Genomic DNA, 26,031 nt, shown 5'->3' with positions numbered 1-26,031 from the left:
AACATATGGCCTCTGCTATAATTTTAGGTAGTGCATTTTTCCTTTCTGTAATGGCCCAACACAGCTTTGACCAAACAAAGTGGGGAAAATAATTAGTCATCAAGAAAATAAATATTTGGGTTTCTCCTGCTTCTAAAGATAATTTTCCAGTAAGAATCTGAAGGAACTAGGATCAGCCCTGCATGCAACTTACTTTTGCAGGTGGTGGTGCATGGGTGGGGGACTTCTCTCCCATCTCAGCTACAAACAGGTGCTTAGAAAACAGTCTTAAAGGTGATGTCTCCCTGGCTACTCCCCACCCCATCACAACCCCTTGTATATCAAGCAGAGGAACCTCCCTGTAGAGAGGCCAGCATTTCCCTGTCACAATATTTTAAAATACGCTAACATTTTCTGCTTCTGAAAATTGAATAATATTTCTCAGACCTGATGAAATTATGCCCCCCTTCTAAATATTGTCTATGTGCCCTCCTTTGTCTATACCAATCCTAACTTTCCTGCCCCCTTTCCCTGCTGGTGCAGCAACACCAAAAATGGGTTTGCTGCATCCAGCTTGGGGGGGGGGGGCAGAGGTTGATTGAGAGGCTTCGGCAGGGAAAGGGGATTTAAATTCCCTCAAGCCTGCCATGTTCCGCAATGGATCTCCTTGGGCTTGCTCTAGTGATTTTACTAGCACACATCCAAAGAGAGAACATGGGCAGAGAGGCTGCTGCCAGAGGGGATAGGATCTAGTGCTGCTATTGTCACTGGATCCACCCCCTCCTATAGCCTCCCTGCCCTGTTATACCCCCACCACACATACACACTTCCTGGCCAGCTTGCAGACATACTACCCTTGCTTCTCTTGCAAGGCAAGACCATATCAAAAAGAATTACACCATTGGGATAGTCTAACAAGGGTGATTGGTAGCTTATACACTACCTTTTAGGGAGTGTCTTGGCACTGTGTGTGCGTGTGTGTGTGTTAGAGAGAGAGAGAGAGAGAGAGAGATTTTGATAGCATCAAATATCAGTAAGATGCGTTTGATTTTTACTTGTACATACACATTCACTCTGCCCAAGGTGTTCTTTAAGCCTCAGTTCGAGAATCAGAGGATTTTGCTTAGAATCAGGATGGGCCCATCCATGCAGCGGCTTCAGGTAGCCTGTTGGTGGAAGGTGCCCATCTCTGACCACCTACTTGCCTTCACTACTTCTCTTCCATTCCCTGGATTGAAAGAGGGAGACAGAAAGGGAGGGGAACTATGGAGGGAAGAGTGCTGAGCTAGAACATTGGAGAAGAGACACAACCAGGGGCAGTGGCGCCCGCGGTTGTGGCATTGCACAACATGATGCTTTGACACCATTTCCTGGCATGGAGGAGGGTTTCACAATGTGACTGCAGCTCTTGTTCCCACCTTAGCAGCTTCCCAGCCGATTCTCAGTTTCTGCCCAGCTGTGGCACACCTCCAAGTGCTGTGCTCTGAGGTCTGTCATGGCTCGGCAAAAGGCGAAAGTCAGCTGGGAAGCTCTGGCCAACTTTTGGCTTCTCTGCTTGGAGGTCTGCCACAGTTGGGCAGAAACTGACTTTTGGAAAATTGAGGGGGGGCAGGCACAGTGCCCGGGGGAGATACCCCTCAGGCTCCACCCTTGTTACACCTCTGCATTGCAGAGTGGGAGGAGCTGAGGCTGGCACATCATCAGATAAGGTGGGCACTTCATCAAGTAAGAGGGGAAGCATTTGACATGTCACCTCAAGTGTCAGGAGGCTTTGAGCTGACCCAGACTAAGCCTGAAAATTAGAGTGATAAGGGGATTTAAAGGATAACTTGCTGGCTTTAGAATTTACAGATGCCTTTTAAGCATTTTTCTTATAGAACTTGATACATTTTTAAATTACATAATTCCAGTTCTTCCTCCTAAGCCGTGTACATACTTCTCCACCAATAGCCTTTATAGCTGACAGCTGGTGGTAAGTGGCCCAAGATCCTACAAGAGCTTCTCTCAGGTTCTAGTCCAACATTGAAATATGGCACCACACTGACTTTCATATTTAGAAGAGGAGTCATTTAATGGTAGAACGCAAAGTTTCTTTTGCTAACAGAACAGTACGGTTTATGAATGAGCTGCTTCATCTCGTAACAGCTGCTGCTCATTTGTACTGTGTGTATTACAACAGAAACATTTGGAAATTGCTTTTCAAAGCATGCTGGAAACAACAAGCTATAAAGGCAATGATAGAAATCAATTTTCATCAGCAAGGAGAGCAGCTAGGTGTTGGAGCTAGCCACATTTGTAAAAATGAGTTCTTTTTGAGCCATTTCTGCTCCTTCCATTTTAAAAATGGCTTTGTGATAGATCACCTCCATTTAAAAAAAGATGACACAATACAGTGTAATTGTTCTTGTTTTCTTTTATAAGCCGAGTCTAATTGCACATCCTCACATGTGCTCTAGAAGGCAGAGTCACTGTTGGTAAATTGAAGCGACTGTTTTCAAGTGGGATATTAATAGCTGTGCAAGATTAGAGTATGATAAACTTGTAAACAAGCCTGTAATCTGAGGAATACGAACTGCAGTGTTACTGTCTGTAGAAAGAGATTCACGCATGTATATTAAAAACCTATGCAAATCCGTCTAAAATGATGACGTGAAGTGTGTTGAGAAAGCAAGGCTCCAGCCTGGCAATGCTAGTCCCACAGTGATCTCAAACCTGCACCCCTATGTGAAGTGCAGGTAAAAGTAGGAGTAAGGAAGGACTCAGGCTGGCTCCATTTTGGAACACCCTGTTCCGTCTTGCAGCAGTTGGGAGAAATTGGTTAATTGGCATGCTGGGAAAAGAATTCCTTATCTGGACCTGGTGGCAGCCAGCCCAGGATTGTGGTAATGTTCCTATCTCTGCACATCTTTGATTAGCTCAAGGACACCTTAAGTGGGAGATTGAAGACAGCTGTGATTCTAGTTGGTAGGGGTTGGAATGAGTGGCCTGACAGTTACGTGACCTTCTCAAAGGTTCAGCCAGATCTGCTTTTTGAAGGGTTACACACTGAAAGTTGGGTATAAACAACTCTTCCATTTGGAAGGAGGTGTTGGGATGTGTCTACTTGACCAGATGTGGAGGTGTCTGTTCTTTGCTTATGCTCAGAGGTTAAATACCTTGGGTGAGTGTAAGTTTTTGAGAAACATAACTTTTCTTGTTTTTAGTCTGCATGTATTCTTATGCCTTTCCATTTATATGTGTAACACTCTTTAATATCTAAAATAAACCAAATATATGTCCATGTATGTCTTAATGAGTACTAAAGGAGCCTGGATGTATCTAGCCTGGCTATTCCAGCCTGCTACTGAAGTGAATTCTCATACCAGAGTCTTGGGACTTGGACTCCTGTTGTGAGGGGAGTAGAATTTCAGCACAGAGAAGACAGAGGCAGAACCATTCTTGGTGAAGACAAGACCAACAGAGGACCCCTGGCACTGTGTGGAGGATTCCATCAGAAGCCAGTGAGATGAATCAGATGAAAGAGATGAAACAGAAAGCAGCTGGGTTATCAGGCTTATCAGCATGGATCTTGAAATCACCAAGGAGAGAGAAGTGGGACCATTGTCAGAGGATGAAGGTGACCCAGGTATTCAGATCTGAAATGATGACTGAGAGGAAGCCACAGGAGGGATACAAAACAGCAGTACAGAGATCCAAAGGGAAGTTGTCTCACGGAATGAACTTCAAAACTAGAGGAGCAGGATGGAAGAAGAGGCAGAATTTGGAAAGCACACAACTGAGCTGCCACTTTGATCTTCTCTCTCTCTCTCTCTCTCTCTCTCTCCATATTTTGCTTCTGATGCTTGTTTTGGAAAGTAAAATTCCTACATCCTCACAGGGGTATCTGTCAAAATATATAGCCAATCTTATGTCACTTTATATGTGCTTGTCAGAATTGGAGTAAAATTACAATTACTCTTTCCTGGAACCTACAATGAAAGAATGCCTGAAATGAACAATGTGCAATAAAATCACAAAGACTAGCAAATATAGAAATATAATAATAATAATAATAATAATAATAATAATAATAATAATAATAATAATAATAATATACAGTATTTATATACCGCCTTTCTTGGTCTTTATTCAAGACTTTATTCAAGCCAGTTTACACAGGCAGGCTTATTAAATCCACGCAGGGATTTTTACAAATTGAAAGAAGGTTCTCTCTTTCAAGAACCACCACATTCAAGGTGTTACACTCCGATCTGGTTTAACATTCTGGCCTCCATCCTCCCACGCTCCGAGCAGATGGAACAGCTCAGCTGCAGCTTGCCAGCTGCTTCAAGGTCGCACGGTGCCGGTGGCCTCGAACTGGCGACCTTGTGGATGTTAATCTTCAGGCAAATGGAGGCTCTAGCCTCTAGAGAGTTAGGGCTGTTGTATGTACCAAACTCATTTCATTTAACTAATTTTTTCTGTCCAGGACTTGCTCTCTTCCTCAGCAGGTGACCCACATATCACATTACAGTACCTACTATGCCTTTCCAAACTGCTTGCTGGGAACTGGTATCTACCCTCCCTCCCTCTTTGAATTCATTGTAACAATGCACAGTCAAAACACCTACATTTTAATTAGTGATGAACAGAATAGAATCACTATCGGGCTAGAATCCATCTTGCTAGACCAGAAGCTTGCTCTGGGAAAGCTGCACTGTTTGGAGACAGCATGATGAACCTTTTTGGCCTTCTCAGTAGTGGACAAACTTAGAAGTCAAATAAGGCGGCTTTCTCAATGGGCACACAGATAACCCAATTAAGAATAACAAGATACAGCTGTGATTCTCCTGTTTAGGGGGAGCAGGATTGCATCAGCCAGTGAGGTTCATGATGCTTCGCCTGGTCTGAGAATTTGGGCAGCTAGCAGGTAAATTTAAGGCATATAAGCTGTTGCTCAGACAGGAGGGGGCCTTAGTCTCTAATGACCATTTCATCATGGGTTCCCAGTCAATATCACTGTTGATCTGGCAGGGGGAAGAGCCACCTTCTGCCTATGCTCAGGAGCTAGTCTAAGAAAGCTTTATTATTTTAGCACTGTATGTGAACTAGTAATATTTATTATCTCTTAAGTAACTAAAGATCTTATCTGTACATGCTGATGCAGCCGGGCCAGCATGGATGTGCTGCACCCTGTGCATGGATTGAGCAAGCTGGAAGTCTCCTCTAGGTAAGGGAACATTTGTCCCCTTGCCCTAGGGAAAGCCCTAGCCATAGCAACAGGTCTACTTGCACCTGCTAATTCACTAGCCAAGTCGGAATGGAACCAAGTGGGTAGATCTGGCCCAGGGAGGGACATAGGATATGGTGTATACCAGTATCACCAATCCTGCCACTTCCTGGGATCCAATCCACCAATTTCCTACCCCCATCCTGTTACACCCCCTCCCTGTCCTATCTTGTCTTTTCTTAGCCCTTGTGCTGCTCAGAGCAGCTCTTACCTGGATCTGGCACTGGTGGGACAGCACAGGCTTTTCCGCCAGAACCCTTATCTTTTGTGCTGTTGCAACGTGCTTTATGGCACCTTTGCAACAGTGAACACCAGCATAGCTGTCACTGCACTGGGGCAAACAGAGATTAGGATTGTGCCATTGGTCATTCTACTGACGTGAACCAGAGCCTTGAGACACTGGGAAGTGAAGGGTCTCAGAGTTTGCAATGGCTGAGAGTGAGTCCATAGGTCTTTGGCTTCCCTTGAGATGGAGGATGGCTGTTAAAAGGGGTGGTGCCCTCTGGACCCACCTTTCTCAAATTGGCTTTCCACATTCCCCCTCTGCTGTGAGATTATTATTTTTGTACAAGCCATGATATTTCCGCTTACTCCAGCTCACAAAACAGTTGTAAGGCTAATACATCGCACTGAACTCTCTGAAAAAAGGACAAAATACACATCAAAGTGTGGTCCTCTATTCCAGGAAATCTGGGCTTTGTCTGCCCTGGAGCTCTTTTTTCAGTTCTTCCTGTTTTCTCACAAAACAAAGCAAAGGCCAGGACAGTGACGTTATTTGACTGCAAAAACAAATTGGGAAATTGCAGTTCATGTCCTGTTCTTACTGACATTTTTTTGCCTGTATATTGTCACTAGGGAAAAGTCCTATGCTGATATCCTATGTGTTTAGAGCAGTGGTCTTACACATTTAGCACCAGGACCCACTTTTTAAAATGAGAATCTGTTAGGACCCACCGGAAGTGATGTCATGACCGGAAGTGACATCATCAAGCAGGACCATTTTTAACCGTCCTAGGCTGCAATCCTACCCACACTTACCCAGGAGTAAGTCACATTGACTATCATTGTTCAAAGAATATCCATAGTAGCTTGTTAAAAGTACAGGTCTGTAACATTTCCCCAAATGCAGTCACTTACCATGGGAGCATCAAGTGTAATATATTAAAAATAAAATATTGAAATGAATGGGGCCCACCTGAAATTGGCTCGCGACCCACCTAGTGGGTCTCGACCCACAGTTTGAGAAACACTGGGTTAGAGAATATGTATGTATGTGCAGTATTGTGACAGGAGCTCAACATATAAGCTGTTCAGAGGAACACTAGAAGATGTTCTCTGAAAGTCACTATCTCTTTCAACACAACCTACCTCACTAGATTGTGAGAATAAGGGTGCAATCCTAACCTGTGCTGCTACAGCCAGGCCTCATGGTCTGCGCTGTATCCTGTCCAAGATAGGGGCAGGCTGAAGGACACCATGGAGTAAGGGAATGTATTTCCTCTTACCCCGAGTAATGCCCCAGCTTATCCTATGGGGCTACCTGGATCTAAGCCAGCTGTGTAGCTGGGGCAAATCTGAGAAGCCTGGTGTAACGCCGGCCTGGATGGGAGGTGGGTTAGGATATGGCATGTGCACCTGCTGCTGATCCCACCCACTAGGTGCCTCAGGGAACAGAAGATCCCTGCTGGTCGAGGCCATAGGCCCATCTAGTCCAGCTTCCTGTGTCTCACAGTGGCCCACCAGATGTCCCAGGGGGCACACATAACAGCAAGAGACCTGCATCCTGGTCCCCTCCCCTGCATTTGGCATTCTGAGGTAGCCCACTTCCGAAATCAGGAGGTTGTACACACCCTTCAGGGCTTGCAATATGTGATGGACATTTCCTCCAGAAATGTGTCCAATCCACTTTTACAGGCACCCAGGCCAGATGCCGTGATCACACCCTGTGGCAAGGAGTTCCATAGACCAATTATATGCTGGGTAATTCTACCCACTCTGTCATCACCAACCCCCACATCCTGTGGCAAGGAGTTCCACATGCCACCCTGGGTAAAGAAATAATTTCTTTTGCGTGTTCTGACTCCCCCAACACTCAATTTGAGTGGCTGCCCCTCACAGGTGCTTGTGTTGTGTGAGGGGGAGAGCCTCCCTGTGTGCACTCCATTTGCCCCCTGCATAATGTTTTTGCTTCTCAATCGTGCCCCCTCTCGGGCACCCGTTTCGTAACAGAAGAGCCTCGGAACCCGTCCTGTGGCAGGGTGTTCCACAGACCAATCCGTACAAAGAAATTCTATTTCCTCACAAGGGAGGTGTCCTGCCCAGTCACCATTTTGGTTGCTCTCTTCCCGCCTCCTTCAGTTCCAATGTGTCCTTTTTGAGATGGGGAGACCAGAACGTTTATTTATAAATGTTGTGTATATATGTACATAAGTAAATATAAGAACATAAGAACAGCCTCACTGGATCAGGCCATAGGCCCATCTAGTCCAGCTTCCTGTATCTCACAGCGGCCCACCAAATGCCCCAGGGAGCGCACCAGATAACAAGAGACCTGCAAGGCTTCCTGGGAATTGTAGTTAAGAACCTAAGAACAGCCCCACTGGATCAGGCCATAGGCCCATCTAGTCCAGCTTCCTGTATCTCACAGCGGCCCACCAAATGCCCCAGGGAGCACACCAGATAACAAGAGACCTGCAAGGCTTCCTGGGAATTGTAGTTAAGAACATAAGAACAGCCCCACTGGATCAGGCCAAAGGCCCATCTAGTCCACCTTCCTGTATCTCACAGCGGCCCACCAAATGCCCCAGGGAGCGCACCAGATAACAAGAGACCTGCAAGGCTTCCTGGGAATTGTAGTTAAGAACCTAAGAACAGCCCCACTGGATCAGGCCATAGGCCCATCTAGTCCAGCTTCCTGTATCTCACAGCGGCCCACCAAATGCCCCAGGGAGCGCACCAGATAACAAGAGACCTGCAAGGCTTCCTGGGAATTGTAGTTAAGAACCTAAGAACAGCCCCACTGGATCAGGCCATAGGCCCATCTAGTCCAGCTTCCTGTATCTCACAGTGGCCCACCAAATGCCCCAGGGAGCGCACCAGATAACAAGAGACCTGCAAGGCTTCCTGGGAATTGTAGTTAAGAACCTAAGAACAGCCCCACTGGATCAGGCCATAGGCCCATCTAGTCCAGCTTCCTGTATCTCACAGCGGCCCAACAAATGCCCCAGGGAGCACACCAGATAACAAGAGACCTGCATCCTGGTGCCCTCCCTTGCATCTGGCATTCTGACATAACCCATTTCTAAAATCAGGAGGTTGCGCATACACATCATGGCTTGTACCCCGTAATGGATTTTTCCTCCAGAAACTTGTCCAATCCCCTTTTAAAGGCATCCAGGCCAGACGCCATCACTACATCCTGTGGCAAGGAGTTCCACAGAACAACCACACGCTGAGTAAAGAACTATTTTCTTTTGTCTGTTCTAACTCTCCCAACACTCAATTTTAGTGGATGTTCCCTGGTTCTGGTGTTATGTAAGAGTGTAAAGAGCATCTCTCTATCCACTCTTTCTTTCCTGTGCATAATTTTGTATGTCTCAATCATGTCCCCCCTCAGGCGTCTCTTTTCTAGGTTGAAGAGGCCCAAACGCCATAGCCTTTCCTCATAAGGAAGGTGCCCCAGCCCCGTGATCATCTTAGTCGCTCTCTTTTGCACCTTTTCCATTTCCACTATGTCTTTTTTGAGATGCGGCGGCCAGAACTGGACACAATACTCCAGGTGTGGCCTTACCATCGATTTGTACAACGGCATTATAATACTAGCCGTTTTGTTCTCAATACCCTTCCTAATGATCCCAAGCATAGAATTGGCCTTCTTCACTGCCGCCGCACATTGGGTCGACACTTTCATTGACCTGTCCACCACCATCCCAAGATCTCTCCCCTGATCTGTCACAGACAACTCAGAACCCATCAGCCTATATCTAAAGTTTTGATTTTTTGCCCCAATGTGCATGACTTTACACTTACTGACATTGAAGCGCATCTGCCATTTTGCTGCCCATTCTGCCAGTCTGGAGAGATCCTTCTGGAGCTCCTCACAATCACTTCTGGTCTTCACCACTCGGAAAAGTTTGGTGTCGTCTGCAAACTTAGCCACTTCACTGCTCAACCCTGTCTCCAGGTCATTTATGAAGAGGTTGAAAAGCACTGGTCCCAGGACAGATCCTTGGGGCACACCGCTTTTCACCTCTCTCCATTGTGAAAATTGCCCATTGACACCCACTCTCTGCTTCCTGGCCTCCAACCAGTTCTCAGTCCACGAGAGGACCTGTCCTCTAATTCCCTGACTGTGGAGTTTTTTCAGTAGCCTTTGGTGAGGGACCGTGTCAAACGCCTTCTGAAAGTCCAGATATATAATGTCCACGGGTTCTCCCGCATCCACATGCCTGTTGACCTTTTCAAAGAATTCTAAAAGGTTCGTGAGGCAAGACTTACCCTTACAGAAGCCATGCTGACTCTCCCTCAGCAAGGCCTGTTCGTCTATGTGTTTTGAGATCCTATCTTTGATGAGGCATTCCACCATCTTACCCAGTATGGATGTTAGGCTGACCGGCCTATAGTTTCCCGGGTCCCCCCTCTTTCCCTTTTTAAAAATAGGCGTGACATTTGCTATCCTCCAATCTTCTGGTACCGTGGCCGTTTTGAGGGACAAGTTGCATACCTTAGTCAAGAGATCTGCAACTTCATTCTTCAATTCCTTAATAACCCTTGGGTGGATGCCATCAGGGCCCGGTGACTTATTGATCTTTAATTTATCAATGAGGTCTGAAACATCTTCTCTTTTAACCTCTATCTGACTTAATTCCTTGGTCAGGAGGGGCCATTGGGGCTGCGGTGTGTGTGTGTGTGTTTGTATATATACATACACACACACACACACACACACACACACACACACACACATGTACATATATGTATACATATACAAACATACATATACACACATGCATATATACATATATGTATATATACATATATGTGTGTATATGTATATAATATATATGTATATATACATATATATATATGTATGTATGTAAATGTCTATATAAAATAAAATTTTAATTTTATTTTTGTTTTCTTTATTTATGTTTATTTACAAATACATAAACAGGAGCAAGTTCCACTGGAATCAATGGGGCAGTCAATCAATCAATCAATCAATTAATGGGGCTGCTGCCTGGCAGGGCCAGCTGACAGGGGGAGCGGCGCACGCGCACTGGCGCTCCCTTCCCCCTCTCAGGGACCTGAGGTAACGCGGCCCAACGGCTCTCAGCCACGCCCTCCTCGGCCGGCAAGAGCAACTGGCCACCGCCTTGCACGCGCGCGAGCCGAGGCGCCTCGGCCACGCCCCATGAGGCGCCCGCGCCCTATCACGTCTCGCGTTGCCTGCTCGCCCCTGGCGCGCTAGCGAGCTAGCGAGCGAGCCCCGCCCCCAGAGGTTGAGGCGCCCGAGCCACGCCCACGCGCTGCCAGCCCGCTCCTCCCCCGTGTCGCCAATTCTGCTTGGGGCGGGGCTTCCGAGGGCCCAGCCGCCGGACGGCGCGCCGCGTGACGTAGGAGGAAGAAGAAGGCGACGCCATTAGCGGGAGGGCGAGTGCGCGACCAGCCGCCGGCGGTAGAGGAGCAGAGTTGAGCGCGTTTCCGGCCCCCCCTGCGCGCCCCGTGCCGGAGGGCGGCTGATGTGAGGCCGCGCGGCGGCCCCGGCGGCGGATGGCGGCGACGGCCCCCTCTGGCGGCGGGCGCAGCTTCGCTTTCAAGGTGGTGCTGCTGGGCGAGGGCTGCGTGGGGAAGACGTCGCTCGTGCTGCGCTACTGCGAGAACAAGTTCAACGACAAGCACATCACCACCCTGCAGGTGGGACCCCGCAGCGCCCTCCAGCCCGCTCGCTGCGGGCAGGCCCCACGGCCGGCTTCGGGGCAGACCTGCCTGGGGTGGAGGCTGCCCTCGGGCCCCGCTGGTCGGAGGGACTTGCTTCTGAGCAGACCTGCGCGGGAGGGGCTCTGAGGCTGCCCTCCTGGCCACGCTTACCTGGGAGTGAGCCCCACTGCTTGGACTGGGACTTGCTTCTGAGTAGAGCTGCGCAGGGGTAGGCTGTGAGGCTGCCCTCCTAGCCACGCTTACCTGGGAGTGAGCCCCACTGCTTGGACTGGGACTTGCTTCTGAGTAGACCTGCACGGCTCTGAGGCTGCCCTCCTAGCCATGCTTACCTGGGAGTGAGCCCCACTGCTTGGACTGGGACTTGCTACCGAGTAGACCTGTGCGGGAGGGGGCTCTGAGGCTGCCATTGTATCCATACTTACCTGGGAGTAAGCCCCACTGACTAGAATGGAGTTTACTTCTAAGGAAACATGCATAGGATTGGGCTCTGAGGCTGTGATCTTAGCCACGCTTACCTGGGAGTAAGTCCCATGGACTATAATGGGACTTGCCCACTGACTCTAATGGGACTTAGAATAGACTCTACTTAGAGTAGAGTCTGAGTAGATCTGCATAGGTTGGGCTCTGAGGCTGCTGTCCTATCCACACTTCTTGGGAGCAAGCGCCATGTACTAGAATGGGCCTAGCTTCTGAGTAGACTTTTGTAGGGTGGGGCTCTGACTCTCCAGTCTGCTGAGAGGCACCAAGTTCCTAGAACTGGCCAGTGACACCCATTTTTTTGGAGTCATGTCCATTCAGAAGTTACTGCTTTGTTAACAAATATAGCTCCATTGAGGGAGCATTCTCTCAAATTGAATATTGGGAGAGCTGGAGCAGACAAAAAGAAAATTTCTTTACCTGGTGTGTCATCTGTCTGTGGAACTCCTTGCCACAGGATGTTCTGAGGCCCGAAAGAAGCAGTTCAGGAAATGTTATGAAAAGTGAAACTGATGGACGTAAGTATAAGTTGGGAAAGTTAGAAGAAACAAAAAATATTTCTTTACCCAGTGTCAGTTAGCCTGTGGAACTCCTTCCTACAGGACATGAATCCCAGGGCAGGCTGCAACTTCTCTTCCACTTACAGTTGTCTGGTGACTCTGCCGGTCTGGTGACTGGCACAAAGTTTCTAGAACTGACCAGGTAGCTTTTTTATTTTTGATTCCTTTCAAAAGTGACAACATTGTTACAAATGTTACTCCATTGAGGGTGTATCCACTAAAACCATTGTTACAAACGTTACTCCGTTGAGGGGGTATCCACTCCATTGAGTGTTGGGGGAGTTGGAGCAGACAAAAATGAAAGTACTTCTTTACCCAGACTGTCATTAGTCTGTGGAGCTCCTTGCCACAGGATGTGGTGATGTCACCTGGAGGCCCAGATGCCTTGATAAGGGGATTGGACAGATTTACAGAAGAAAGTCCATCACAGGCTGCTAGCTGTGATGGGTATGTGCAACCTCCTGGCTTTAGAAGTAGGCTACCTCGGAAGGCCAGGAGAAAGGAAATGGCAGCAGGATGCAGGTATTTTGTTGTCTTGCGTACTCCCTGAGAAATCTGGTGGGCCTCTATGAGATGGGACTCAAACAGGACTAGTTGGGCCTTTGGCCTGATCCAGCAGAGCTTATGCTCTTATGAGTACAGTGCTGGTTGTAGTATAGTATTTCTCTGTGGTTAGTAAGGTGGAGGAGAACAAATCCTCCAAAGGGTAAGCATGCTGGCTTATTGTATTGTTGCCCCCCCCCCAAACAAAGAAAGAAAAGGGCTGTGGTAATTTTAGAAAGTATCTTTTATCTTGCTGGGTAAAGCGACCTGCTCTACTCTGGAATAAATGTGGTGTATTCTGTGTATTTCCTATCATGCCTATGTATTTGTGTATGGAGACTCTTGAACACCTTTTCTGAAGGCTGACAGGGTTATTGCAGAAATGCCCCTTGCAAGCACTTTGAAGCATGAAGTGTTTATACACTTTGTGGACTTTAGTTTACAATGTCAGGGCCTCTGAGGAATTTTATCAAAGGTGCCAAGTTTCTTCTGGGCCTCTTCTCCATTGCATCATAATTTCTAAGAATAATGATACATAAAACTATGTAGGCTTACACAAAATGTGAATACTAGTTTTCACACAATATAGGCAAACCTTTTCTGAAATCCTTGGAAAAATTTTCAGGCCCCCCTCCTTTGGCTCCTAGACCTGTGTCTTTTTGATCCCAGGCCTGGGTACAATTTACCCCTTTCACCCTCCTCTCATGGACCCTGCATAAAGTTATGCCACTTTAAATGTTAATCTTCAAGCTTCTGCAAGACTTTGTGTTGGTTGCAATACATATGGCTCCCTGTCTGGAATTTGGATGCTTGGACTTTTCCATATACATAAGGCATTATGCACCATGTGGGCTGTGCTCTTAACATTGTTGCTGGTAAGCTGGTCTCCATGAATTACTTACCTGCTGTGAGAGCAAAAGGCTTGGAGGGAGAGCTACATGTCAGAAGACTTGGTTTCTGTGGCTTCAGGTATCCATGGTTTGCAAATCTCATCTGTTCTTGTTTTGTTTGCCACCCTCCAAACTGCTTCCTGCTTGTTAGCTCTAACAAGCAGGTATGGGATTTCTTGCTATCTGTGGTTTCAGGTGTCTGTGATAACAGCAGGAATGTATCCCCTGTGGATATGGGTAGGGGTCACAAGACTGTATAAAAAGTTTCATGCATTGAGAGTGAGTCTTCTGACGTTTCTAGCCTATCCTCTGAAGCTTGTGGGGAGACTGGAAGGGTAAGATGGGTGTTAGGGATGGGAATAGAAAGGCCACAAAACTGTTTTCTGGCTATCTCAGTCTTTGTCCTCTGTGTTGCAGAAATGGAGAAACTACAGAACTGTGCAAATGAATAATGGAGCTGGGATAGCTGTGTAAAGTTCTAAGATTTCTATCTGGGAAAATATGTGAATAACCCCTTCTAAATGGGCACAGAGGTGTCTTTTTAAGTAGTGCTCCTCTGTTTAGCAGGGGGAGAACACTTGTTCCTCTTCACCCCTTCACTCTCATGACTCAAGCTGATATTTCTTCATTTGTTCGGGTTGTGAGCCTTCTTAGGACAGGGAACTAATTTGCTCTATAAACCACTTTGAACTTTTTGTTGAAAAATGGCCAAATATTTATTGGGAATGGATTCTTGTTCAAGGATTTTGTGCGCTGGGTAGAAGGGTTCTCAATAACACAATACCTGCCTGCTTCAGTTAGCTAATAAAACTGCATGTGAATTGTGTAACCTTAAATATGCTTTCTCAATGGTTCCCAAACTGTGGGTCCAGTGGGTCGTGCCCTAGTTCTTGGTGGTTTGTGAAAATGACAGGGCAGATTAGGCTATGTGCATCAAGGGTTAAACAAACTGCTCCTTTAGGGGGGAAGAACAGTGTTCCCCAGACACCATGATAGCCACACCCCATCCTGTGGGGTCTCTAAAAAGTTTGGGTACCACTGCATTAGTGCAAAGACTATTTAAATTATGTAGGAGTAATTCAGACTTCTTGTTACCACAGCTCTTATACATCTTGTGCTGTAGTTTGGTTAAAGATGGTGCGTAAGGGCATGGGAAATATAAAATCATGCACAAGATTAGATACATTGAAATAACTTCTCATAGCATTAAGTTGCATGTATGTTCAACCTGAGCACTTGCATCTGAGGATGCTGAACAAGTTCAGTTATTTGGAGGCTTACTACCCATGCCTTTTAAGAAGCAAAGTCTGATGCAGTAGTTCCTGGGCAGGGGTATGTGTGTGGAATAATGAATGTCCTAGTAATACTAGAATATGGGTGACAGTTTACTAGAATATGGGTGAAACCGGTCTTGAGGGCTTCATCAGTTAGAGCAGGGTTTCTCAACCATTTTGCATATGGCCCCATTCCCAGCCTCATTTCATCATGTGCCTGGCAGTTGTGTTTAGGTGGTCTCCTCAAACATATTCTGGCTCCTAATAGTCTGTTTTTTCCAACGTGGCCCCCTGGGGGGAGGGGCAAATGGTCCACACTGAGAATCATTGAGTTGGTGTACTTCTGTTTTTTAAAATAGTAGTTCCATACCATATAGTAGGTGAAAGTAGTTTAATTGCTTGGATAATGCTGGGTCTTTAAGTACTGCAACAGTTCTCATCAACCTGCTTTGTTTCAAAAATACAAGGTTTGTAAAAGGGAACCTGAAAGATTGGTATTGAAAAAATGAATGGGTTAGTCTGGTTCTTAGCAGCAACTGTTACCTTGCACATTCCTGATCTTGTCTGATCTTGGAAGCTAAGCAGGGTCAGGCCTGGTTAGTACTTGGATGGGAGACCGCTTGGGAATACTGGGTGCTGTAGGCTTATACCATAGTCTTTCGAGACTGAAGGTTGCCAACCATTAGTCTGGTTCTTTGAATCAATATACTAGTTATTTTGTACTCTGTTTACAGAATGCATGAGGAAAATGAGTAGTTGGGAGTGCTGGTGCAAGAGGTATGGTGTAAAGTTAACTACTGCAGAACATTTCTGTCTTTAAGCCCTGCTTTTCCTGCTCAAGGGTCTTGATGGCACATCACCTGTTTGATATCTATTTGATAAATCTTGAGTTTTTCTATTTAAGAGAAGTTAATTTAGTGTTAAAGACCTCTTTAGACCTGAAGAATTACTTGATTAAACAGAAGGCCAATCAATATTACCTTAATCATTGTAACATGAATATATTCGTAGACAATAAAGTTATTCACACTTGGAAGGTTTACTTCTATACCTGGTGCTAAAATGTGTGAGAAAAGTGGAACTAGATCCAAAGATGTTCTTCTGCAAGAAAGTGTGCGGCAGCATGAAAACAACCATAGATCCTGCTTTCCATAACACTGTGCAGTCTTGTGTAAGCCTTTGTGGAAAATCACCAGCAGGTAGTTTTCTTGCAGATTTTTGGCTATAATTCTGTGTTGCTAAGGTCCTTGCACACCAAAGCCTTATGCTGTTTTTTTTAATCCCTGAAAAGCATGGGCAGGTTTGCAGATCCAGCATACCAGACCTGGTGTTCAGGAGTGTTTACTGCCATGTTGCAGACCTCTTGACCCTTGTCATGTGTGTGTAGTTCTGACCAGTAGCAGCTGCGCTGCCTTATTCCAGAGATATCTCACTACCTGCATTCCAGCCAACCTTGGCCTTCTGAAGGAAGTACAGTATTTTAGAACTTGGTATATCCACCCCTTCTGATATTAAGTGTCAAGTCTGTCCTATGGCTTTGTTTTTGGGTCCAAATGCAAGTAAGCAAAATAGCTGGTATTTTCTAGAAAGTTAGTAAATGGCCAACTACAGAAAGATTCATCAGTGAAGAGGTTTTCCTTGATAGTGGGTTTAAACACCACACATGGCTTATGACAGCAGTTTTCTCCATACTATAGAGTAGGGAGGAAATCCCTGCCTCTGTGCATTGCACACTTACTTAGCTGTGGGCAAGAAGGGTTCCCCTATTCATCAGTATCTTCAAGTGCTTATGGGTTGGATTGTTCAAGTTTCCCTTTATTGCTGGCAGGGAGACATGACCCTTCACTGTTGGGTGTTCAGGGGACAGACTGTTTATGGAGGCATTACTAATATTTTGATGTCAACAGTTATGAATTCAAAACATAGCAGTCTGCAGCTAAGAGGTGGGTGCAGGATGTGAGGAGATGTCTTTCTCTAGAGGTGACAGCAAAAAGATACTGCTCGGGATGTTTCTTCTCTCCCCCCCCCCCTTCTTATAGCAGACAAGAAGAACAATTTCTAGTTGGCCAATTGTAACATCCTTTGAGAAATTTTCATTTTATCATATGAAAAGCTACAGTCTAACTCATATGCACATGAAGTACGTGGAACATATTCTCCATGGCTCAGTATGGACTTCTCTCTGAACAAAAGTAACTTGTTAAACACCAATATCATACAGTACATTGAAATATTTGGTCACCGCTCCGATTACTATTCATGATGACTATTTAGATGTTGTGGAATTAGTGTAATATTTGCTCCAGAATGAGCTTGTCATGATCTTATTGAATGGGTAGGTTCAAAACGTCCCTCTTTCTGCTGGTGGGTACGAAGACTTGCTGAACTGTAATTCTAAATAGGATGTTCCACTTCTGTTTATTAAAACAATTTATGTTTTGTATGCAGACTTGCAGTCACTTAATTGTGGTTCAGTTACTGGATGATCAGAGCAAGTTGCTTAAAGGCTGTGAAATCAGACTATCATAAGATCTGACATAATGTTCTGGTAGTGTGGTCAGATGTTGGTTTCTTAGAATCCCTTGTTTTTGAAGCAGTATCCAGAAGATATTGCAGTAGCAGTTTGCAACATTCCTGTATACATCGGGTAAAGGAGGCAAAACTGTTCGGATGTCCCTGAACTCTTCTAACTGGTGTGTGCTTTCTGTACCTGCTGGTATGGAGGGATGAAGGCTGGCAACTGCTGTAGTTCAGTGCTGTTTCCCTAGATAGTGAACAGCCATCAAATACAGCAGTATGTGCCAATAGGTTACTTTGATATAAATGCCCAGGAGGAAAGGAGATAAGCAACTGACATGGTGTTGGTGAGTCTTCACTGGGAAAGGCACCTTGCACACACCTTTTGATTAGCCTTAAGAGCAATAAACTGATAGTTTTCTCTTCACCTGGGAATAATGGAAACTAACATTCAGACTGATGGAAGTTAATGTTGCAGAATTAATGGTTTAAACAGAGGTCTCTAAACTAGAAACTGCTGTATCTTGAAAAAGCCTTCCCTGTTCCAAGCTTACCATTGTGCTGCAACGCTGCATTTCTTTCAAGCTGATCTGGGCACAGGGGTGCAGAATGGTAAGCGCCACTCATGGGGGGGGGGAGGCTTTTGCTAAACCTCAGATCAGCCTATGGGCTGAGGTTTGGAGAGCCCTGGTTTAAAACTAGCCATGTTGACATCCTTCAGTCTCAGAAGACTATGGTATCGTGCTCTGAATGGTGGTTCTGGAACAGAGTGTCCTCTCCAGTGCGCGAAGCCTGGATAAAGTAGATATGGAGGATAGACTGTTTCCCATGCAGCAAATCCCCCCTCTCCACGTCGCTGAAATGGTCCAATGGAAAGGCAGAGGCCAATACGGTTGGTTTCAGCGGCGTCGCAGGAGTTGCCAGAACGTGACTGTGTTCAGCCATGAACTGCCTCAGGGACTTCGGATCTGGATTTTGCCTTGAGGTTGACTCCTGAAACCTTTTCCATAACTGGATGTAGCCACAAGGCAGTGGAGGTTTGGGATCAGAGTTTTCTTTCTCTCAGATGAGCTGCCTTCCCAGGCTAACCCAGAATTCCATCTACCCGGTGGCTGTTTAGTCGCCTCTTGAGACAAGTACAGCCAAACTGAGGGCCTATTCTTATCCCCAGCCCCCAGGGGATGGTCAAACTGTGAGTCAGGATTTTTGGTGGGTCAGGAAGGGCTGGGCAGAACCTCCAATGTAAACACAGGTAATGGCAAGATCAGATAACCAGTTGCCTCAAGTCTTGAGACTGTTCAGAACTCACATAGCTGCTAATTAATCTGAAAACAGCTCAGCTCCTGGGGTTTGCAAGAAGAGCATTCATGAAAATTCATTAGGGCTACTTCATGATGAGAAATAGATGGAGTTTTTTTGTAAATAATATTACTTGTAAGTAAATAAAACTACTTTTCAAGATCTTTTTAAAGTCTCGAACATAGGTGGGTCCTGATAAGAGTATCATTTATAAAAGTGGGTCCCAATGCTAAGAAGTTTGGAAACCACTAATTTAAAAGTATTTCTTCTAAATAGGAAGCTGTAGCCCTGTTCTTTCAGGAATCACTTAGCCCCTTTCATTGACTTAAACACAATTCTGCATGATTGATATAGTGCTAATGAGCTAGGTCCTGGAAGTAAGAAGTTGGATTCTTAGAGAAGTTTACTGAATTGTTTTTCGTACAATTGTTGTGTATAGAAACGGTTCTCCATTTCAGCCACGCACTGTCATCTCTAGTTGCAACATACTGGGATGGAATAGAAATGGAGACCTGGCTTGTGATATGGCTTTTTTCAGAGCTGTATTGCCTACCCTCTCTCCATGCTCTGTTTTCCTGCCTTCTCAGTTCTGTGATCACAAGACCTGGCATGGCAGATTTGACTGAGCCAGTCAGGATGATGTGTACACTGTGTACAACCACCTACTGTTCCCATGGCTCCATTGCTGGACTTGGAATGTTCCAAGTCACAGAAGGAGTTGTCAAGAAGGAACCAGGTTGTATTTCTTAGGAAAGCACATCCTTAACAATGTAGTTCAGCCAACAGAAACTAAACTGGTTTCTGCACTGATCTGAATAACAAAGTGAGAATGGCTGACACTGTGGATTCAGAGAGGCTAGAGTGAGTGGAAAAGCATCCTCCCCCCAGTTTTACTTGTAAAATGTTGTCAGTGCATAAGTAGTCAGCATAAAATACTGGCTATGTACACAGCTAGAAATATGGCACCCAATTGCTGAAGTTTCTCAAGATTCAATGGTAAAGGCTAGGAATTTGAGTTTTCTCATACTGTGTTCACATAATTTCAAATCCGGATTTTTACTTGACCTAAGAGAAGTTGCTACCTGAGAGGTGAGAGACTAGCCTTGCATCTTAATGGGGTCAATGTCCTACAGGAAGACTATAATGAGATCTGATTTTAGATTATTCATTGATTATTGTAGTACAGTACAATGGCTATCATAAGATCAGCTATGGGGGAGGAGGCAGATGGTGTCAATTGTAAAAGATGGGCATGCATCTGATTGGCTATGTATGCCCAGTTTTAGTTGCTGCTTCTATGTATATTACGAACCAAGCTGGTCATGAAATGTATGTGTGCCATTTGTTCACATTCTGCTGCTTACATTTTGTACAGTACTTGCATACAGACTTGGGGGGGGGGATGTAAACTGAACTTGCTCTCTGAAAATGTTACCTGTTTGCATACAATGATGATTTCTAATTGTAGTTTAATTGAATAATTAAGACCAGAGAAAATGTTAAACTGTATTGTATAGCAATGGATATTTAGCGTTTTATATAAAGATCTCAGAGGCAGTCTTCTACGGCTACATACATTTTGAAATGTTTACAGAGAATGAATTGCTATAACTTGGGTGCCCAAGATCTGTGTTTGTCTTTCTTTGTAGGCATCTTTCCTAACAAAGAAACTAAATATTGGAGGAAAGAGAGTCAGCCTTGCAATATGGGTATGTACTTATTGCATAACTTTATATACTATGTGTCTAAAAACAATTTACCATACCAAAATATTGAACTGTCAAAATAATGACTTGCTTTGGTAATTTAAAATAAAATTAATGTAAATATCTTTGCTAAACAGGATACAGCAGGGCAAGAGAGATTTCATGCACTGGGTCCCATTTATTACCGAGATTCTAATGGAGCTATTTTAGTATATGATATAACAGATGAAGATTCTTTTCAGAAGGTAATGGACTATTTTTCTTTATAAGAGATAAACTTGGAGCTTCTATGTTAACTGCAGGTCTCCTTCCCTCTAATACGTGCTTTTTGGCATTTGAATGCCTTTGGCTACCTTGAAAAATTCCTATAATTGTATTGTAAGATGTGTTATTCAGAACCTATGGAGAACTGATCTGAAATTCCCTTAATGTAGGAAACTAGGGGATACTGGAACTGCATCCTGCTTGTGCTCATGTCTCTTTTAATTAGAGGTGTCCTGTTGTAACTAGAACTTATTGTAGAAATACTGATGTAAAGCAATTTCTTCTCTCCCTTGCAGGTAAAAAACTGGGTCAAGGAATTAAGAAAAATGTTGGGGAATGAAATTTGTCTATGCATAGTTGGTAAGTTTTTAGCTGTTATGCTTTCTTAAATAATTGGAGAACCCCTGTTCAGTTAAAATGCTAACTTGCATCTTAAATAGTTGCTCAGAAAAAGTTCAATGCTTTTTTGGTAAAGTATTCATAAGAGAATATTTTGATGCTGGTTGAAAAACAATCAACTGGTGGTTTGATAAAAGACTGAGCAGGAAAAATATAATGTGAATGATGTGAAATGGCAGTTTTAGAGATGATTAAACAAAGCTTCCCTGAGCAGAATTTAACATATTTCTAAACATATCTAATCCTAATGGAGTCTAGGTTATATATCTGTCTCCATGAAAATGTTGATAATATAGCCTCTCTTGGAACATGTTACAGTCCACTGCATATTAACCTTTAGGCTGGTGAAGGTTTTCATGCAGTAGATTATACTGCACTTGTTACCAATGTTTGTGAAATGCTTCAAGGTTGCTTTAAGAAAACCAAGCTTAGTTACAACTGAACTGTGATGCTGTAACTGCAAAAGTAAATGTATTGTGAAAAATTTTGAGTTGGGATTTAACAGGTTTGTATGCAGTCGGTTGGGGGAGGGAAGATGTTCATTGATGCGTTCTGTGGACTCACTAGAGTCTGTAGAAAGGACTTCAGATGTTGCTTTCTATTCATGCTGCTGAATGTTCTCAAGTTGTCTTGGAGTTCAAGGTTAATATGCTGATCTAAAGCATAGAACAAAAGAGTTAACCTAACTTAGACCTACAAAGTAAGAGGTCATGTAATGAGATGAAAACAGCTTGTACATGTAGAACAGATGGATATACATATGTATTCTAATATATTTTGGACACTGAGAGTCTAAATTTCTGACAGGTAACAAAATAGATTTGGACAAAGAGAGACATGTCTCTGTTCAAGAAGCAGAAACGTAAGTTCAAGTCCTTTTCAAAACATTATTGAAGTTTTAAAAAATGTTACTGTTGCTCACAGTTGCACTGCCTTGACCAGCAGTCGTTCTGTCTCAGCTATGCACAGTGTATACCTTATCTTGACATGAACTAGTAGAGCTTTTAATGCCACTGACCTTTAAACTAGTTGTTGGTGGAAGATCTGATTCTTGAAATGGATTTCCTAAACTGTCATAGCCATATATTTTCTTGATAAATGATTATCAGTAGAACTTGTTGGTTTGCTGTAGCCCTGTGACATCTGACTAGGCACATGAGGGCAGTGGAAGTTTGTATTCTGCAAAAGACTTGCCTTCTGTATAGCAGCAAGGGGGTGGAGCAGCCTCCCACACTTGTTAAGAAGACTTTGCAATACTATGAGAGTCTTCTTACTCATTCCTGATCAACAAGGGTACCCTGTGTCCTTACTTGCTCCTTTCTTCCTCTTTTCACTAAGCATCTGGAGATTTACAGCATGTATATCATGCTCAGATGTGGAGGACTTCACAGTTATAATTGCCTGCTTTCTAGTCCCTCTGCTAATTACCTGTTTCAAATAAACTACCTACTATTATATTGCATGTGTTTTTGCAACATCTGTGTGCTGTGAGGGTATTTAAATTTGGCCTTTCTATTGCACATGCCACTCATTTCAGCTACAGAATGACATAGACTGTACTTCTGAGCTGGAAGCTAAACATGTTCCTTATTTGTAGGTATGCAGAATCAGTGGGAGCAAAACACTATCATACGTCAGCCAAACAGAACAAAGGCATAGAAGAACTCTTCCTTGATTTGTGTAAAAGTAAGTTGTTTTTTTTTTTGTTTGGTGGTAATGCTGTGAAACTGAGCTGCTTAGACTATGACTGGGCTGATTAACTTTTTAATTATGTTTCTTGAGCTTTAAGTGAATGATTATATGGTACAACTTGAATTTTAATCTATTAAGATATAGCTGGCACAGGTCTTCATGTCAAAGTTTATTTTTACCTTACATGAAACTGATGGATAAGCATTGCATAATACAGTCAGTCAATAAGAGTTGAACGTGATAGTATTGTAATTACTGCTAATAATATAATTATAGTTTGATCTGTGCATTTTTTAATAAGGTAGAATAGTTCCAAGTTTAATTGTTACATATTCTTAACCTGCAGTAAAATGTTCATGCAGGCCAGGATGTTTAGACTTGTGCAATTTGGCTTAAGAGCCAAATTTTGTTACACCTGATAAGTAGGTCTAAATTTTCTAAAAACAGAAGATGGTGGTTTCCTGGCTGTGGGTTGCAAGGGGCAGGAAGTCCTATGCCATATTTTTTATTCCAGATAAAATTCATTTGACCATATTGTCTTTTGTCCCGGTTTGATGGTGGACTCTTCCTCAAATACATTCAGCATGATGATTTCTTGATGATAACCTTGCATACCTAGGAAGCAACCAAATAAAAACTCCAAGGATTGCCTGCTATATCCAAAAATACAGAAAGATATTTTATTGCCAGATGCTGAGGATGAATTGCTGCTGAAATAATTTGGGCTAGTGGTTCCTGAAATGAAATAGAAGCAGACAAAAGGGTTGATAGGTTGCCCTTTCTGTCTCAGATGAACAGTGGGGTGATCAAATACTACTTTAAACAATTGCTGATGAAGTGCCACTCTCCCTGCGGTTCTGAAGTTAAGCTGTTTACCTGCTGGGGGATCTGAGCACATATTAGGAATTTTGGAATCGCTTGTGAACGTTATGCTGGCCAATTTAAAAAGGAATGTGTGTCAAAAGAATAGATTGTGAATGTGCTAAATATTATCAGTGCAACTTGGAAAACTGGTCTTCTGAATGACCCATCAGTGCAAACTAAGTGATTGCAATATTCTTAAATTCTAGGAATGATAGAAACTGCGCAAGTCGACGAGAGAGCGCGAGGCAACGGTTCCAGTCAGGCAGGAACTGCGAGGCGGGGAGTACAGATAATTGATGATGAGCCACCAGTTCAAAGCAGTGGAGGCTGCTGCTCATCAGGATAACCATATAAGACTGTGCATCGTGCCCCTTTGAAGACTTCTGTGTTCAAGTCTCATTCTTTATCAGTGGAGAATTGGAATTAACAGTATTTAAAATCATTTGTAACAATTCAGAAACCATTAAGTGCTAAACTAGTGGAGTATGTGACCAGAGAATTGGCATTTTCTACAACAGTTAACAAAGCAAACCAATGGCCTTTTTACATATTTCTTTAATAATGAATAATATTGCATGTGGGAAAGACTTATGGCTTCATTTATATTTTAAATGAGATCATTATTTAATAACTTATATACACTATTGGAATGAGACATTTTTTGCAGCCCTTTGTATTTTGTGGTAGATTGAACTATATCACTTCAGAATTGCAAATTAATTTCTTCTTAATTAGCAGATACCTGAATACTATTTTTGCAGGGTTGGCATCAACCTATAACTGTCTGACTACTTTGATATATTCATCCTGTACTCCATGCTGGTAAAATAAATTGTAAATTACATATTAAATATTTTATCTGCTTTTATAAGTGCAGGTGCAGAAATATGTACATTATAGTCTTGTCTAGTGATTGTGAAGTGAATAACAGTTGGTGGAAAAAATGCAAATTTCATTACCTCTAGCTCACATTTCTCCTTGCTTGATTTCATGACCATTCTCTTTGCTTGCTCTGAAATTTATATACATTTTGGAAAACTTTCTGGCAAGTATTGGTCCATATGACATATTGGTCCATATGACATTTAGGCCAAAAATTTAGTTGGAATGTTGTGAACTGCTACTACTAATAGAAGTTTGACGTGCCTGAAATTATTCAACTGCTTCAGTGTCTTTTGTCACACAGGAATCTAATCTTATAAACTCTTCCATCTGATAATCACTAAACAAGACTGCTAGTAAAACTTCTGTTGTCCTTAATATTCTTTCTTCCTCATGTATCTTTTTTCTATTGGTTATAAAGCTGAAATGAAGTGAAATTCACTGCAATAGTTCTCTTGTTTTATTGGCTGTTTAAATTGGTAGGAACCATGATCTGTCTCTGTATAAGCCATATTTAAATCCACTTTATTTTTCAGTAGGAGAGATTTAGGACATCAGTGCAAAGTCTGAAACTGTTCTTGTGCAGGACTAGAACAGTACAGCTGTAATTACTCAGAACATGTCTTGACGTCTAAGGAAGTATTGCATAGGGTGTGTTTGGTAAATAAGTATATTCTTTGATGTGGAAAATACTAGTACATGATTTAGCGTTTAGAAAGGGGCTAGTGTGACCTTCATTTGTAACCTCACATGTGGTGGCTTGAATTCTTGGTGGTGGAATTATGAATACACACAGCATCCAACTAGTCACAGTAGAAACTTGATACACATCCCATGAACTTCACTTCTCCTAAATCGGACACCTTCTTTACAAGCAATAGTTCTAGAAAACACTGCATGCATGCTTTTGTTTTCCTGCATATGTTATGTGAAAATCAAACAAGCTGTTGCACATGGCCATAATCTGGATAATTATGTACTCTGTACCTTAACCCTTAATGAAATTGTAAGTTAGATGATCTGTTAAAATACATATGTCTAAGTAGCTTGCTTACTGTGACTTCTACCATGTGCTGCTGTAAGCTACTGTCTTCATTAAATGTGTTCATATTTAGTACCTTCTACTTAACTACTGTTCTGTAGCAAATACCATGTAGCATAGCAAAGATACCAATGAACATGCATTCAGAGGTATCTTAAAGATTTTGAAGGCAATTTCCTGCAGTTTATTTACTTGAATTAATGTTTGACTCCAGTTGGAAGGGACAAAAGCTCCTAGAATCTATTGCACTCCTGCATGTGGGACATTCTAAATTGGAAACTAGACAATAACTGTAAAATGCTCAGATAAAACGGCTGTAGATGAAGCAAGCAACATTCCAGAAGAGGCAAGCTTTTGTATTTCACTAGCCATTTCACAGGTGGAATCTTCTAACCCCGAAGTGGATAAATTGAATCCTGTTCCTGAGCAAAACT

The 26,031-nt window shown here is 43.5% G+C and overlaps 1 protein-coding gene across 1 annotated transcript; it reads left to right on the top strand.

Annotated features, from left to right (window-relative positions):
• Positions 1 to 10,840: 10,840 nt before the first annotated feature.
• Positions 10,841 to 25,672, top strand: RAB21 (RAB21, member RAS oncogene family). Its single transcript, XM_066634312.1, has 7 exons — positions 10,841 to 11,164; positions 20,398 to 20,457; positions 20,592 to 20,699; positions 21,015 to 21,078; positions 21,925 to 21,979; positions 22,715 to 22,803; positions 23,880 to 25,672. Exons 1-7 carry the CDS (start codon positions 11,021 to 11,023, stop codon positions 24,017 to 24,019), a joined length of 660 nt encoding a protein of 219 aa, XP_066490409.1. The 5' UTR covers positions 10,841 to 11,020; the 3' UTR covers positions 24,020 to 25,672.
• Positions 25,673 to 26,031: the final 359 nt, after the last annotated feature.

Source organism: Tiliqua scincoides, chromosome 7 (assembly GCF_035046505.1).
Source record: "Tiliqua scincoides isolate rTilSci1 chromosome 7, rTilSci1.hap2, whole genome shotgun sequence".
In the NCBI taxonomy this organism is placed as follows: Eukaryota; Metazoa; Chordata; class Lepidosauria; order Squamata; family Scincidae; genus Tiliqua; species Tiliqua scincoides.
The sequence above is the reverse complement of the archived record's forward strand: the minus strand, read 5'-3'. Positions and strand labels throughout refer to the sequence as shown.